The 13745-nt window shown below is 44.9% G+C and overlaps 1 protein-coding gene and 1 long non-coding RNA gene across 3 annotated transcripts; both read left to right on the plus strand.

The window, feature by feature from the left end:
• Nucleotides 1–6798: 6798 nt before the first annotated feature.
• On the plus strand, nucleotides 6799–7370 carry LOC121990677. 2 transcript variants are annotated; one of them, XR_006114661.1, is made up of 3 exons: nucleotides 6799–6877; nucleotides 6997–7138; nucleotides 7213–7370. It is a non-coding gene; the product is annotated as an uncharacterized LOC121990677 (long non-coding RNA). The 2 variants fall into 2 exon arrangements; XR_006114660.1 differs by having other exon boundaries at nucleotides 6807–6928.
• Nucleotides 7371–10019: 2649 nt separating this feature from the next.
• On the plus strand, nucleotides 10020–12935 carry LOC121990678 (putative disease resistance protein RGA3). The gene is made up of 2 exons (XM_042544773.1): nucleotides 10020–10384; nucleotides 10581–12935. Exon 2 carries the CDS (start codon nucleotides 10846–10848, stop codon nucleotides 12883–12885), a length of 2040 nt encoding a protein of 679 aa, XP_042400707.1. The 5' UTR covers nucleotides 10020–10384; nucleotides 10581–10845; the 3' UTR covers nucleotides 12886–12935.
• The last annotated feature ends 810 nt before the right edge of the window (nucleotides 12936–13745 follow it).

Here is a 13745-nt window from a genome sequence, read left to right on the forward strand (position 1 = left end):
ATCTCATGTTGACTCATTTGGGCATGACCATGCACTTTGTGGTCTAACTCTATCAAGAATACCGATGTCGCTCCCGTCATATGGGAGGGATAGATCCCATCTACATCACTCACATCCCTCTGCATAATTCGTTATATACCCAGTAATCGCCTTTATAGTCCACCCAGTTACGGGTGACGTTTGACGAAACCAAAGTACATAACTCCTTATGTAGGGAACCATGGTGACTTCAGGTCTAAGGACCAATAGTCATGCTAATAGTCACATGAGAAAGTATATGACACTCATATAACGATCCATGATACTTTCTCATGGCGGGTCATTCAGTATACATTCTCTAATGCATACCCACGTGTCAACTTGATATCTCTATATCTATGACTTGTGAGATCAAGTCATCGAGTTGACCTACATGCTAGTCTTATTGCATTAACATTGTCCCTGAATGTTAATACTCGACTAGGAATGATTAAGAGTAGTGTTCCCTATATCATCTCACTATCAGTTCAACTAACCGATTGATATAGGTGAGAACCGTCTACTTAAGGACGTTATTATACTTAGTTTATTTGGCACCAATACAAGTAAGTATAATAACCAAAAACTAAATGCCTTTATTTATATAGAATATGATACAACAAGTTCAAAATACAATCATCAAATGATTGGCTCTAGGGCTCTAGCTAGCAGAACCGACAGATTATATGCTGCCAGATGAACTTTTTGACCATCTGCTCGGTTATTTTGGCCAGTGGTTCAGCTTCGACCCACTTGGAGAAATAGTCGACCGCCACCAACAAAAACTTCCGTTGTCCGGTCGCCATAGGGAAAGGTCCCACTATATCCATACCCCACTGGTCGAACGGGCAGGACATAGCAGACGCCTTCATCTTCTCCGTTGGCCTATGAGAGAAGTTGTGGAACTTTTGACAAGAAAGGCAGGTAGCGACGGTCCGAGCGGCGTCTTCCTGTAGAGTTGGCCAGAAGTATCCGGCCAGCAGGATCTTCCTAGCCAAAGACCGGACGCCCGGATGACCTCCGCAAGATCCTTGGTGTACCTCTTGGAGAATGTACTCTGCGTCTTCCGAGCTGACGCACTTTAGCAGCGGCCGGGAGAATGCCTTCTTGTAAAGTTGATCCCCTATGAGTGTGAACCGGCCGGCTCTCCTCCTCAATAGCTGGGCTTCCTCCCGATCGGACGGTGTGTCCTTCGATCGTAAAATTTCTATTATGGATGTCCTCCAATCGCTCGGGAATGTGAGGCCTTCCATTCGGTCGATGTGCACCACCAGGGACACTCGGTCGATTGGTTGCTGGATAACGACCGGCGATATCGAACTGGCGAGCTTGGCCAGCTCGTCCTCAGACTGGTTCTCTGCTCGGGGGATTTTCTGTATAACAACTTCGACGAAGTTGGTCTTGAGATTTTCAAAGGCCTCCGCGTAGAGCCTGAGCCTCGCGTTGTTTATCTCGAAGGACCTTGAGAGTTGCTGAGCAACCAACTGGGAGTCTGAAAATAGCGTCACCCGGCTAGCTCCCACGTGTCGCACGGCCTGCAGGCCGACTATGAGGGCCTCATACTCTGCTTCATTATTGGTTGTTCGGTAGTCCAACCGGACGGACAGGTACATCCGCTCTTCTTGAGGGGAAAGAAACAGGATACCAATTCCTCTTCCGAGCCGAGTGGACGATCCGTCCACAAATATCTTCCACATAGTTTCGGGGTCAGGATTTTGTACCTCGGTCACAAAATCTGCCAAGGACTGCACCTTAATCGCCGAGCGGGGTTGATACTGAATGTCGAATTTACTCAACTTTGTTGTCCACTTGATGAGCCGCCCGGACGCTTCCGGATTCAGGAGCACTCTTCCCAGCGGGCTGTTCGTCATCACAATGATTGTATGTGCCAAGAAATAAGGGCAATCTCCGCGCGACGAGGATCAAGGCAAAAGCCAGTTTCTCGATACCAGTGTAGCGAGATTCAGCATCCTTTAGAATGTGGCTTAAGAAGTACACGGGCTGCTCTTCGCTGTTCGGCCGCACTAATGCCGAGCCCACAGCGTGCTCGGTAGAAGACAAGTAAATACGGAGCGGCTCTCCTACAACCGGTTTGGTCAGCACGGGCAAAGAGTTGAGATAAGTCTTCAGCTCCTCGAATGCCCGATCGCATTCCTCGTCCCATTGAAACTTGGTAGCTTTGCGCAGAATCTTGAAAAAAGGGAGGCTTCGGCCAGCCGTTCGGGAGATGAATCGTGATAGTGCCGTTATCCGACCGGTGAGGCGCTGTACTTCTCGAAGATTTCTAGGAGGAGGCATATCTTGCAATGCCTTCACCTTGCCGGGGTTCACCTCTATGCCCCTCTCGGTCATAATGTAGCCCAAGAAACGCTCGCCTTTTGCTCCGAACAGACACTTCTGGGGGTTCAGCTTGACACCGTATCTCCTCAGTGTCTGGAAAGTTTCTTCCAAATCTGCATAAAGGTCTGCCACTCGGAATGATTTGATAAGTATATCATCTACATAGACTTCCAAGTTGCGCCCGATCTACTCCCGGAATACTTTGTTCATCAGTCGTTGATAGGTAGCCCCAGCGTTTTTGAGTCCGAACGGCATTACGTTGTAACAGTAAGTGTCGTCTGCGGTGAGGAAACTGACCTTTTCTTGGTCTTCTCGGGCGAGCGGCACTTGATGGTAGCCCTGATAAGCATCCAACATGCATATCAGCTCGCACCCGGTTGTGGAGTCTACTAGTTGATCTATCCGGGGCAGAGGGTAGAAATCCTTCGGGCATGCCTTGTTCAGATCCCGGAAGTCAATGCAAACTCTTCATTTGTTGCCTGGTTTGGAGATCAGCACCACGTTTGCGAGCCAGCTCGGGAACTGTACCTCCCTTATGTGGCCGGCCTCCAAGAGCATCTTCACCTCCGCTCAGATGATGATATTCTGTTCAGCACTGAAGTCCCTCTTCCTTTGCTTTACCGGCCGAGCATCCGGTCGGACGTGAAGCTCGTGCTGCGCTATGCTCGGCGAGACTCCTGGCAACTCGTGGGTCGACCAAGCGAAAACGTCGCAATTTTTCTGGAGGCATCCGACCAGCTTCTCTTTCTGGCTTGCTTCTAGGTCGGATGCTATGAAAGTCGTGGCCTCCGGTCGGGCAGGGTGGATCTGTACCTCCTCCTTTTCTTCATAAAATAGAGAAGGTGGCTTTTCGGTTATAGCGTTTACCTCGACTCGTGGCACTTTCCGAGCGGATTTAGCCTCGGCTCGGACCATCTCTATATAGCATCGCCGAGCAGTAAGCTAATCTCCTCGGACCTCCCCGACTTGGTCTTCCACCGGGAATTTGATCTTCTGGCAGAAGGTGGAGACGACCGCTCGGAACTCGTTGAGAGCCGGTCGCCCTAGGATAACATTGTACACCGAGGGAGCGTCGACAACGATGAAGTTGACGGTCTGTGTTCTTCTGAGTGGCTCCTCTCCTAGCGAGATAGCCAGCCGGACCTGTCCGACTGGCAAAACTTTGTTATCGGTGAACCCGTAGAGGGGGGTGGTCATCGGCAGCAACTCGGCTCGGTCGATTTGCAATTGGTCGAAGGCCTTCCGGAAGATTATGTTGATCGAACTGCCTGTATCAATAAAGATGCGGTGAATAGTGTAGTTAGCTATTACCGCTCAGATGATGAGGGTGTCATCATACTAGACTTCAACTCCCTCGAGGTCCCTAGGCCCAAAGCTGATCTCGGGCCCGTTCGCCCGCTCCTGACTGCAGCCAACTGCATGGATCGTAAGCTGCCTTGCATGCGCTTTTTGTGCCCTGTTGGAGTCGCCTCCGGTCAGCCCTCCAGCGATGATGTTGATTTCGCCCTTTGAGGCATTTCCTCTGTTCTCCTCCTCCCGAGCGGACGGCCTAGGTCGTTCATGCGACGCCCGGGGATTAGCTCTGTGCGGCTGGTGATGATGCCGCTCGGGAGATTCTCTGGCTGCCCGCCACCCGGTCTCTTAGTGCCGATGTCGCCTCTCAGGTGAGGGGGATCAGCGACGATAACTCTTGGGAACGGGATGAGCGATCGGAGGGAGACTCCGACAATCCCGGGTGTTGTGTGTGGCGGATTGGTGGAGCGAGCAAAACATGGGAGTCCATACCTTCCCTTTTGGCTTAGGCCGATCGACCGCTACTTGTTGGACGGCGTGCGACCTTGTTTGCTGATGAGGCTGAGTGACTTCTGCGCGGGGTCCTCTTGGTAGTTGATAGTTGGAAGGCGGCTTCCGTTCGGCTTGAGCTGGTGGCTCGGCTGGTGCTTCCTTTTTCCTCGCCATCTGCGCTTCTTCCACGTTGATGTACTCGTTGGCCTTGTTCAACATATGGTCATAGCTGCGAGGTGGCTTTCTGATGAGCGAACGGAAGAACTCACCGTCCACAAGCCCCTGTGTGAACGCGTTCATCATAGTTTCCGAGGTGACCGTCGGGATATTCATGACCACCTGGTTGAAGCGTTGGATGTAAGCTCGTAGCGACTCCTTTGCCCTTTGCTTGATGGTGAATAGACTGACGCTGATTTTCTGATAGCGTCTGCTGCTCGCGAAGTGGTGGAGAAAGGCCGTGCGGAACTCTTTGAAGCTCGTTATCAATCCGTCCGGCAACCTCCGGAACCACCGTTGCGCCGACCCAGCAAGGGTGGTGAGGAACACTCGGCACTTCACCCCATCTGTATATTGATGTAAAGTGGCGGTGTTGTCGAACTTACCCAGATGGTCGTCCGGGTCAGTGGTCCCATTGTATTCCCCGATCGTCGGGAGCGCGTAATGCCTTGGTAGTGGGTCGCACAGGATGACCTCGGAGAACTGTCTATTGATCCGCTCGGGGGACGAGTCTGTCCGCGGCGCCTTGCCTTTTCTATTGTCCCGCGCGGGGGCTTCGTCTGACGAAGATCCTCGGTCGAGGTTGGCCTGAGCGATTTCTGACGGCGTTTGGAATAAAGCCCGATGGAACGGTATCAGGGCGAGCGGAGGTTCCACCTGAGTGCCGGTCGGACCTTTATTCTGGCCCATATTGAGAGCTGCTCCGGCTGGTCGTCTGGTGCCGCCTGACCGCCTGATGCCGACGTTGCCTGTTGCGCTAACCGATTGGCTTGAGCCTTTTGCTGCTGCTCAACTATCTTGGCCGCCCGCGCTTGGATGAGAGCGTCTAATTCCTCGGGAGAGAGCATCACCATGAGTCGGCGTCCAACTCCTTCCATCGTCTTTGCTCGGATTCAGGTGCGTTCCCACATACGGCGTCAATTTGATCTTGTCCGAGCGCTGAGTCGATGGACACTGGGGACGTGGCGCTCTCCGCTGTCTTCAACTGGTGATGTGGATCTCCGGTGGACCTGCAAACAAGTCGAGCCGGAAGGGGTTTCCCGGCGACGACCCTCCAATGCTCAAGTCAGGCAGCGAAGAAGAAGAGCAAAATAACGCTACTGTGCCTACAGTGATCAAGATTCCATACCTCCGTCGAAGTCTGGGGGTCCTTATATAGGATCCCTGGGAGGCGCAGGCACGCTTCTTGATGCATGCGCGCTTCCCCAAACATACCTCAGTAGGTCGTGTCAGAAAAGCATGCCTGACGTCATTCCGCAATCATCCGAGCATATCCCGGATGTGACGGTGGAAGCTTCCACCGTACAATATTCTGTCCACTCTTGCCGCCGACCATGCTGTTTGTCAGCGGCAGGTGTCTCGAGGACGAAGTTACCAGTTGTCCTTTTTGTCTCATAGTGCTCTTACCTGTTTCCGGGCCGAGCGGACCAGCCGCTCGGCGCTCATGGCCTCCGGGAAGCCCTGCTCATGTGCTCGGCTAGAATTGCGCCTTATTGTCCTGCGGCTCGGCCGAGCGACATGTCCGCCCGACCCATACACCATTTTACCTTAAGAGCATCGGAAACCCGACTCCTGGTCGGGCTGTCTTTCGTCCGGTTTGGGAGACCCTTGGCCAGATGTCCGGTCGGCCGGATGCTTGGTCGACCTGCCACTCCGCTCGGCACGACCTATGGCCTCTCGGCACGACCTTGGGATTGACCCTCTTGACCATTAACCTCCACATGTCGCCGACCTCCCACGGATAAGGATCCTCCGTCTTTATCACCGGATCCATTATAATTGGGGCAATATGATGCTTCATGATGATGACTTTGAGTCTTCTTCCATATCTATTTGACGATGTGTAAAATACCGAAAATAGGCAAATTTTAATAGGAGAATTTTTCGGAATTTTTGGAGATTTTTCGGAAATTTTTCGGAGACCGTATGGACGAGTTTACGGGGATAAAAATAGGGCCCGGGAAGGCCTGTTTGGGCTACCCTATTTTAAAGAGGAAATGTTTATTTTCTTTAAATCATTTCCTTTTTCTTTTATATATCTTTTCTTTTTTTATTTTCTTCTCCTCTCCCACGCTGCTTCCCTCTCCCGATTTCCCCCGACCCCGAGCCCTAACCGGCGCCGAACTCCCTCTCCCTCTCCGCGTACAAAATCTCTCGGCCAAGGGCTTTCCCTTCTTTCGGTCTCCACCCTCTCGGCGCGAAGTTTCGTGCAGCCAGCCCCGGCCGACCGGCGACTTCCCCTCCTTTCCTTTGGTCCGACGAGACACCACCGGCACTGGAGCCCTAGGTTTTCCCTTCTCCTTCACCACCTCGCGGCGACTCCTTGCATTGCCTTGCCTCTTCGTTTGCTGTCGCCGAAGGTGTGCCCTTGCTGGATCCCTCTGCCAAGCTTCTCCCTGTCCCTTCCTCTCTTCCGGCCGAGCAGTGTCACCAGTCTCTTGAGCCCTAGCGCCAACCGTCGTGCCTTAATTCATGACCGCCGCCCCTCTGCTGCAATTTGGCAGCACGACCATCACTGGTGAGCCTTGTCTGCCGACCTCAACAGCCCTTTCGGTGACTGCTGTTTGGGGTAAGATGTATTTAAATATTGAATTAAATCCATTGTTTGTTTGGTTGCATTGGATTGATTTCGTTCAGGTGAGGTGTTAATGGTGGATGGAGGATAGATTCATCATGGGTTTGGTTTCGGACCGGAGAAAATAGTGCCAAATCCTTTATTGTGTTTCTGCTCGACAGTGCCGAAGAGGACACAGAGCTATGCCGTAGCCGGATCTTGGAGGTAAGCTTCGGTTGTTGAATTAGGATTTTTGCTTGATTGGTTATCGATCTTGATTCTTCATATGATCCGGACAGTGAAGAATTTTCAGCAGCCAACGTCCCTTAATGGCAGCAAGTTCCAGCCAGCAATTCTTTGGTTTCAGTACAAACCGGTGGCTGTGAATTAAGGACTTTGACACGAGACGAGCATCTCGATGTTGGATTTGACTGGATTGAACCTGCTATTGGAGGCGGGTACCTCTTGACTTATCTTTTATGATATTGTCATTGGATATGTATAGTATTTTATAACTACATGCAATGAACATGTTTGCCTTTGGTATGTCACTGTTTGATATCCATAGCATGTTAGGTTTGTCACCTGTGATGTATCCGTAATTATATCTCGTGATTTGTTGCCATGATTATCTTGTTACTATGAGTATCTTAGTTTCTAGAGTGACATACCATGCTTACTGAGGTTAGGACTAGGATTTGGATTGTTGTTTCTGGCCTGTGTATCTAGATTATCTGATACTTAGGTTTTTGGGCCATATCAGATTTGTGTACCTCTATTTGTGTATCATATATGATTCGGGTGTTTAGACCCTGATTCTTTGATCTGTGTATATTGTTGGTACATATGCTATGGAAGAGGGATATGATTTGGGTCTAGGTTGTTATACCTTAGAGGACTTGTATACCCTAGATCCGTGGATTTGACTTACTGATACTGTGGTACCCATATTATGTATATATGGATTTTTCTATGCTGATCAGGATATTCCATACTTATTATGTTCAGGACATAGGATTTTTGATATTCTATCTGACCTGTGTACTCTAGATCTTGGTATGTGACCATCGCTTTTACAGTACCCATTTTGTATGTATGGATATGGTTATGTTGATCAGTTTTTGCCATGCTTAGTGTCATGCATCATGATTGCATGCTGTGCGATAGTCGACTCCATTGTTGTTGAGCACATCGCCAGTTACATGGATCTGCACACACCACCACTCATGGGTTAGTGGTCGATTCAGGCAGTGTGTGTTGCAGCAGGGACTTTGTTTGGCTACGTTGGTCCGCTCATGGGTAGTGTGACACAACGTGTTAGCCGGCAGGATCCCGTCCACTGTACCGGGAGTTGAGAGCATTGAGCTCCCCATTTATGATTTGGGGTCACGGGACAGGAGTACTCAGGCAGTTCCCACTCGGTCACTCAGGAGCAGTGACGACAGAGTGCCAGTTGTCACAGCCCTACCCACTCGGTCTCGCCATTTGTGTGTGAGATGGCTGGCACGGGTGACCAGGACGCATCATTGACATCATATGCATTGATGCATTTATTTCTTGTGATTTTGTTTGCATTTGGTTGGATGCATATGTTTGACATGCATCTAGGATTTAGGACTTGGTTTGACGACCCTTTTGTTTGGATAGGAGTTCTGGTGAGTCAGCTTCCTAGTTACCTTCAGTTTTGCATCTTTCCTAGATATATGATTAGGAAGTTGTATGTTTATTCTTTGTTAGATATATCTTACTAGGCATGTCTATTGGTATTATTTGAGTTGTTGAACTCACCCCGTGGACTCTATTTTCAGGTAGCAGGTTATTTATGGTGTCGCTTGGAGCATCCGTCTGCTTTGGTCCCCACGTCACATCGGAAGACTTATCGGTTTCACGTATGTTTTGTTTTGTTTTATGTATCGGTTTGTTAGCTCTCCGGTTTTATTTTTGGAGTGTTGATGTTGTTATGTGGTATTTTGTATTTGTTGTTGGTTGTGTAAGCCTAGCCGGCTAGCAGTTTTGTGTTTTGGTTTTGGTACAGCCGAGTAGGCTGCTTTATTTTTAACTGCGTGGTTGTGTCAGCCAGAGGCTGAATTTGATATTAACTGCGTGGTGTTTGTTTTCTTTTATTGTTATTATTCCAGCCGCATGTGGCTGAGGTATACAGTGCTTGTAGAAAAGTTTCAGATTGTCCGCCGTACAGGGGAGATGCTGCCGAAATTTCTTCGGACAGAGACTCCTCTGGGGCGTGACACGATGACTTAGAGTTTTTTTCATGCTAATTTAATTTTTTTTTTCTAGAATTTTATTATTTAATTTGTAGTTTATGCTCAATAGAATTAGTTTTGTGCATTTTAGTTTTAAAATGAAGGAAAATCAAATTAAAATTTTACTATAATCTAGTCATCTCTAACAAACAAAATTAATAAGATCAAAAAATTAAGTTGAATTGAATTCTTTTATTTATATTAAAATATTTGTTTATTAACATCTAACCTGCATTGCAAAAATAAAATATTTTTTAAAAAAACATTTATGATCAAATCTAATAATATAATAGAGAAATAAATTAAATTTTAGTTCAGTTTAATTTAGTTTTTTTATTGTAAATGTAATTTTAGAATTTAAAATTTTTAACTAATTATCAATGAAAATCAAATTTTATAAAAACAAATTTAAAATAGAACTCAATTGGAATATAATATAAAAAATAAAATTTGAACACAATTAGCAACTAAACTCTCTGTTTCCGTGGGACATTATTTTTTCAAGAGCATAAAAACTGACAACTTGAGATGTAAATAAGATAGATAATACTTGGCAATCAAAGTAAGTCGTCTATCTTCATCTTCAGGATTAATCAAATGAAGTTTGGATATTTAAATTATTTTAAAAAAAGAAGAAGATAGATATCCTTTTTTAAAATAATAATTGGATCAAAATTCAAAATTTAAATGAAATGAATATTTTGGAAGGATAAGTAAACAGTCTTAATCGGAGTCTTATGTTATCCAATCAAAATGCGAGTCGAGCATTCTATTTTGACTATTACTGTGTGAATCGGAGGCTTTCTTTTTTATATATAAAAATGAATATTGTAAAAATTGCGAAGTCTTCCAGGCACAACGAAGAAGAGCTTCTGAATCTTTGTTGTTCTAAGTTTCAGAAATAGCTATGGAAGTAGCTTTGGTAACTATCGCAGCTCGCTCTATGGGCGAGATGATGAAAGATCTCCTCCAACTTGACAAGAAACTCAAGGCAATAATTGGTGTCAAAGGGAAGATGAAGAAGCTCAAGGAGTTGTCGAGGATTATTGACACGGTGATCGAAGATGTCGAGTCTCGCCCTTTAATTGATGCCGCTGTGAAGAACTTGTTGAGGAAGATCGAATTCTTGGCCAACGATCTCGAGGATGTTGTGGATTGCTACGACATCGAAGCCTTACGAAAGCAGAGATCAAGAGATTCTTTCAAGCTGGTGCGTGATTTCCTATCTTCTAATAATCAAGTTGTATTTAATTGTAGGATATATGGCATGATAAAAGCCATAACAGATAGTCTGGATTCTATTTTGCTACAAAAATCCTTTCTTCTAAATTTACCACAAAGCAGTAGCCACATGTCACTAAATTCCTACAGAGAGACCCACTCCCGCAATAGCTTTGATGTTATAGGGAGAGAATCAGAGAAGAATATGATTGTCGACATGTTAACAAAGGATGATGATGATGAAAGCAGTCATGGTACATTGAAGGTCATCACCATTGTTGGGATGGGTGGCCTGGGGAAGACAACACTTGCTCAGCTTGTTTTCAGCTTGTTTCTGAACTTGTACTCAAGTCATTCTTTCACTTAGCATCTTCCAGGGAGCATGATTTTCTATGGGCACCTTCCAAGGGGTATGATTTTGGAGATGATAGTCATGTAACCAAGTGCACGATGCATGATCTGATGCATGACTTGGCACGATCAGTAGCGGGAGATGTATATTGGAATGCTAAAGAAGACTTGGCTAAAGATATTGGAAAAAGAACATATCATTTGCATGCGCACATATATTTTGAAAATTTATCAACCATTACTCAAGCCTTGGGCAAGAAGCCATTGTACTTGCGTACCCTTATATTGAACTATTTTAGTTTAAAGGTAGATCAGCTTGAATTTGTTTTCTCAGAACTGAAATTTTTACAGGCGTTAGATTTAACTGACAATGGCATCGGGGAGGTGCCAACATCAATACGAAATCTGATACATTTGAGACACCTCAACTTATCTAAGAATAACATTGAAGTTCTACCCGATTCCATAACCTTTCTCCCCAATTTACAATATCTCGATCTCAGTTTCAATAGGGGACTTCGAGAGCTACCAAAAGAGTTGGGGAATATGCAAAGTCTTCGGGATCTCGATTGTAGGTGTCATGATTTACCGAGTGCTTTTTCCAAAAGTGATCTTAGATTGACCCACATGCCTTGTGGGTTGTCACGACTAACGAATCTTCAAAGTTTACGTGTCTTTGTTGCTGGGGACAGAATTGGCGCATGCTCAATTATAGAACTTGAGGATTTGAAGCTTTATGGAGAAATAAATATTATATTTTCCGAGAATTTTACTAATTACTCATGTGGTGGAAGAAAAGTCTTGAAGAATAAAAATCTTAATGAACTATGTTTACAGTTTAATGGGTCAGAGAGATATGACAAGGAGATGTTGGATGATCTTTGTCCCAACAAGAGCTTAAAGAAATTGAGCATATGCAATTATGGGAGCCGACAATTTCCAGCATGGTTGATAGATTCACAGTTGCCAAATTTGGTTGAAGTTAGCCTTAAAAACTGTCGTGATTGTGAGCATATTCCTCCGTTGGGTAATCTACAGTTTGTTAAGAAGATTGACTTAGCCTTTATGAGTGGCATTACACAGATGGGTGCCGAGTTTCATGGGCGGAGAGGCTTTCCTTCTCTTCAAGAACTCATCTTGAATGGGTTGTATAATTTAGAGGAATGGTCAGAGTCTCACGGTGTCGATGAGTTGTTCCCTTCATTGCAGTGGCTGCGGATTTCCAATTGTCCAAAATTGAAATGTATGCCGAGGCTTCCTAAAATCCATTCCCTTGAGATATTTTACTGTAGTGCGAGCCTACTCTCATGTGTTGATAGACTCACTTCTCTTTCTGTTCTCCGAGCAATGGATATTGACGGCATGTCATTTTTTCCAAGTGGCTGCATTAGAAACCTCACTTCCTTGATGGAATTACGAATTACACGATGCAGACAACTCCTATCTCTTCCTGGGGATGAAATGCAACACCTCACATCCTTGACGAAATTACAAATTATTCAATGCACCAAACTCCAATCTCTTCCTGGGGATGAAATGCAACACCTAAAAATGATTCGTTCATTAACCATTGACAGGTGTTATAATTTGGCATCATTCCCGTCAAAAGTGGGACGTCTCAATTCTCTTCATTTTCTACGGCTCGCAAGTTGTCCAAGCATAATATTGCAGCCAGAAGAACTCGTACAAATCTTGAATTCAGTACATGAGTTTGAAGTAACGATTTGTGGCAACAACATCAATTTACGTGGGCAACTACAACACTTACACACGCTCAGAGAATTGTTGATAACTGGTGAACATGATATCTATAGCAACACCCAGTTAGGTATTTGTTGTTGTGATGAATTGGAGTCATTGATGACGGCAGAACCATCAAGCAGTGTTCTACAACATCTACACATAGATGGAATTTCCAACCTCACGACCTTGCCTGATTGGCTACAGCATCTCAAGTCTCTTCGTTTTCTGTCAATCTACAACTGCTCACGACTAGGAACGCTACCAAGGGGTTTGAAGAGCTTACATATGTTGGAAACTTTGAGAATTATCGACTGTCCACAACTGAAAAGAAGATGCGAAAGGGACACAGGCGAAGATTGGTCGATCATCTCACATGTGTCATACGTTGATGTTTAATAGGCTCCTCAAATACTTTGCTTGAAGCATCATACGCGACTCAAAATGCATTTGTAATTCAAATATGTGAATATTGATTGGAATACTTAAGATGACAGTGAATAAGCACATTAATTCAATTATATTAAGTCTTGTCACCTTTCTTTTTAGTAATATTTAATTATGATTTTCTTTTTTTTTTGACTTTTGGCCCATTAAATTCATTTTGTGCTCATCACATCCTTTACTTTTCTTTAACCTCTAGTTTCATTGGTGAACGGTATGATTCAGACTGCGCATGAGATCTTAATTAGTCATTGCTCAAACCTACATATATAGTGTCTTATATATGAGGCCTTTTATTACAAGTAAATTTGTTTAGTTGAGACTTTAAATTTATACACGTGGTTCATTATATGTCACGTTAGACTTCATTTTGTTGCTTGATAGATTATGATTTTTCTCTCAAAGGATTATTCCTTGTGAGATCTTATTGTTGCTTTATGGTGTTGTTATGTTATAATAAATAAACTATTTGATATTGACATTGAGTTGGCAGTTATGTGATTTAATCCTGTTATTTGCATACATTGTAGCTTTTTCTTATATGAGGATGCTCTTCTGGATAAAATAGAAAAGGTTCTGTTAAAATGTTTCTAAGAAGATGAAAAATTAATAAAAGCACTCAACTGAAATTGATACAAGAAGACTCCAAATAAAGGAATTCTCAAGAACAATATTGTGGCAGTCTTTGTAAAAATGATACTTAAGTTATTTTATATAAATCTCATGGGTAAACATTTACAAGCTAAAATCACCACAAGTCCACAATAACATATGGACATTTGCCATCTTAAATCCTTGCTAATAGACAACTAAAG

This window comes from Zingiber officinale, chromosome 6B (genome assembly GCF_018446385.1).
Source record: "Zingiber officinale cultivar Zhangliang chromosome 6B, Zo_v1.1, whole genome shotgun sequence".
Lineage (NCBI taxonomy): Eukaryota > Viridiplantae > Streptophyta > Magnoliopsida > Zingiberales > Zingiberaceae > Zingiber > Zingiber officinale.

Coding starts and splice junctions, on each gene's coding strand:
- LOC121990678 (XM_042544773.1), top strand. CDS start 10,846: ATGCATGATCTGATGCATGACTTGGCACGATCAGTAGCGGGAGATGTA.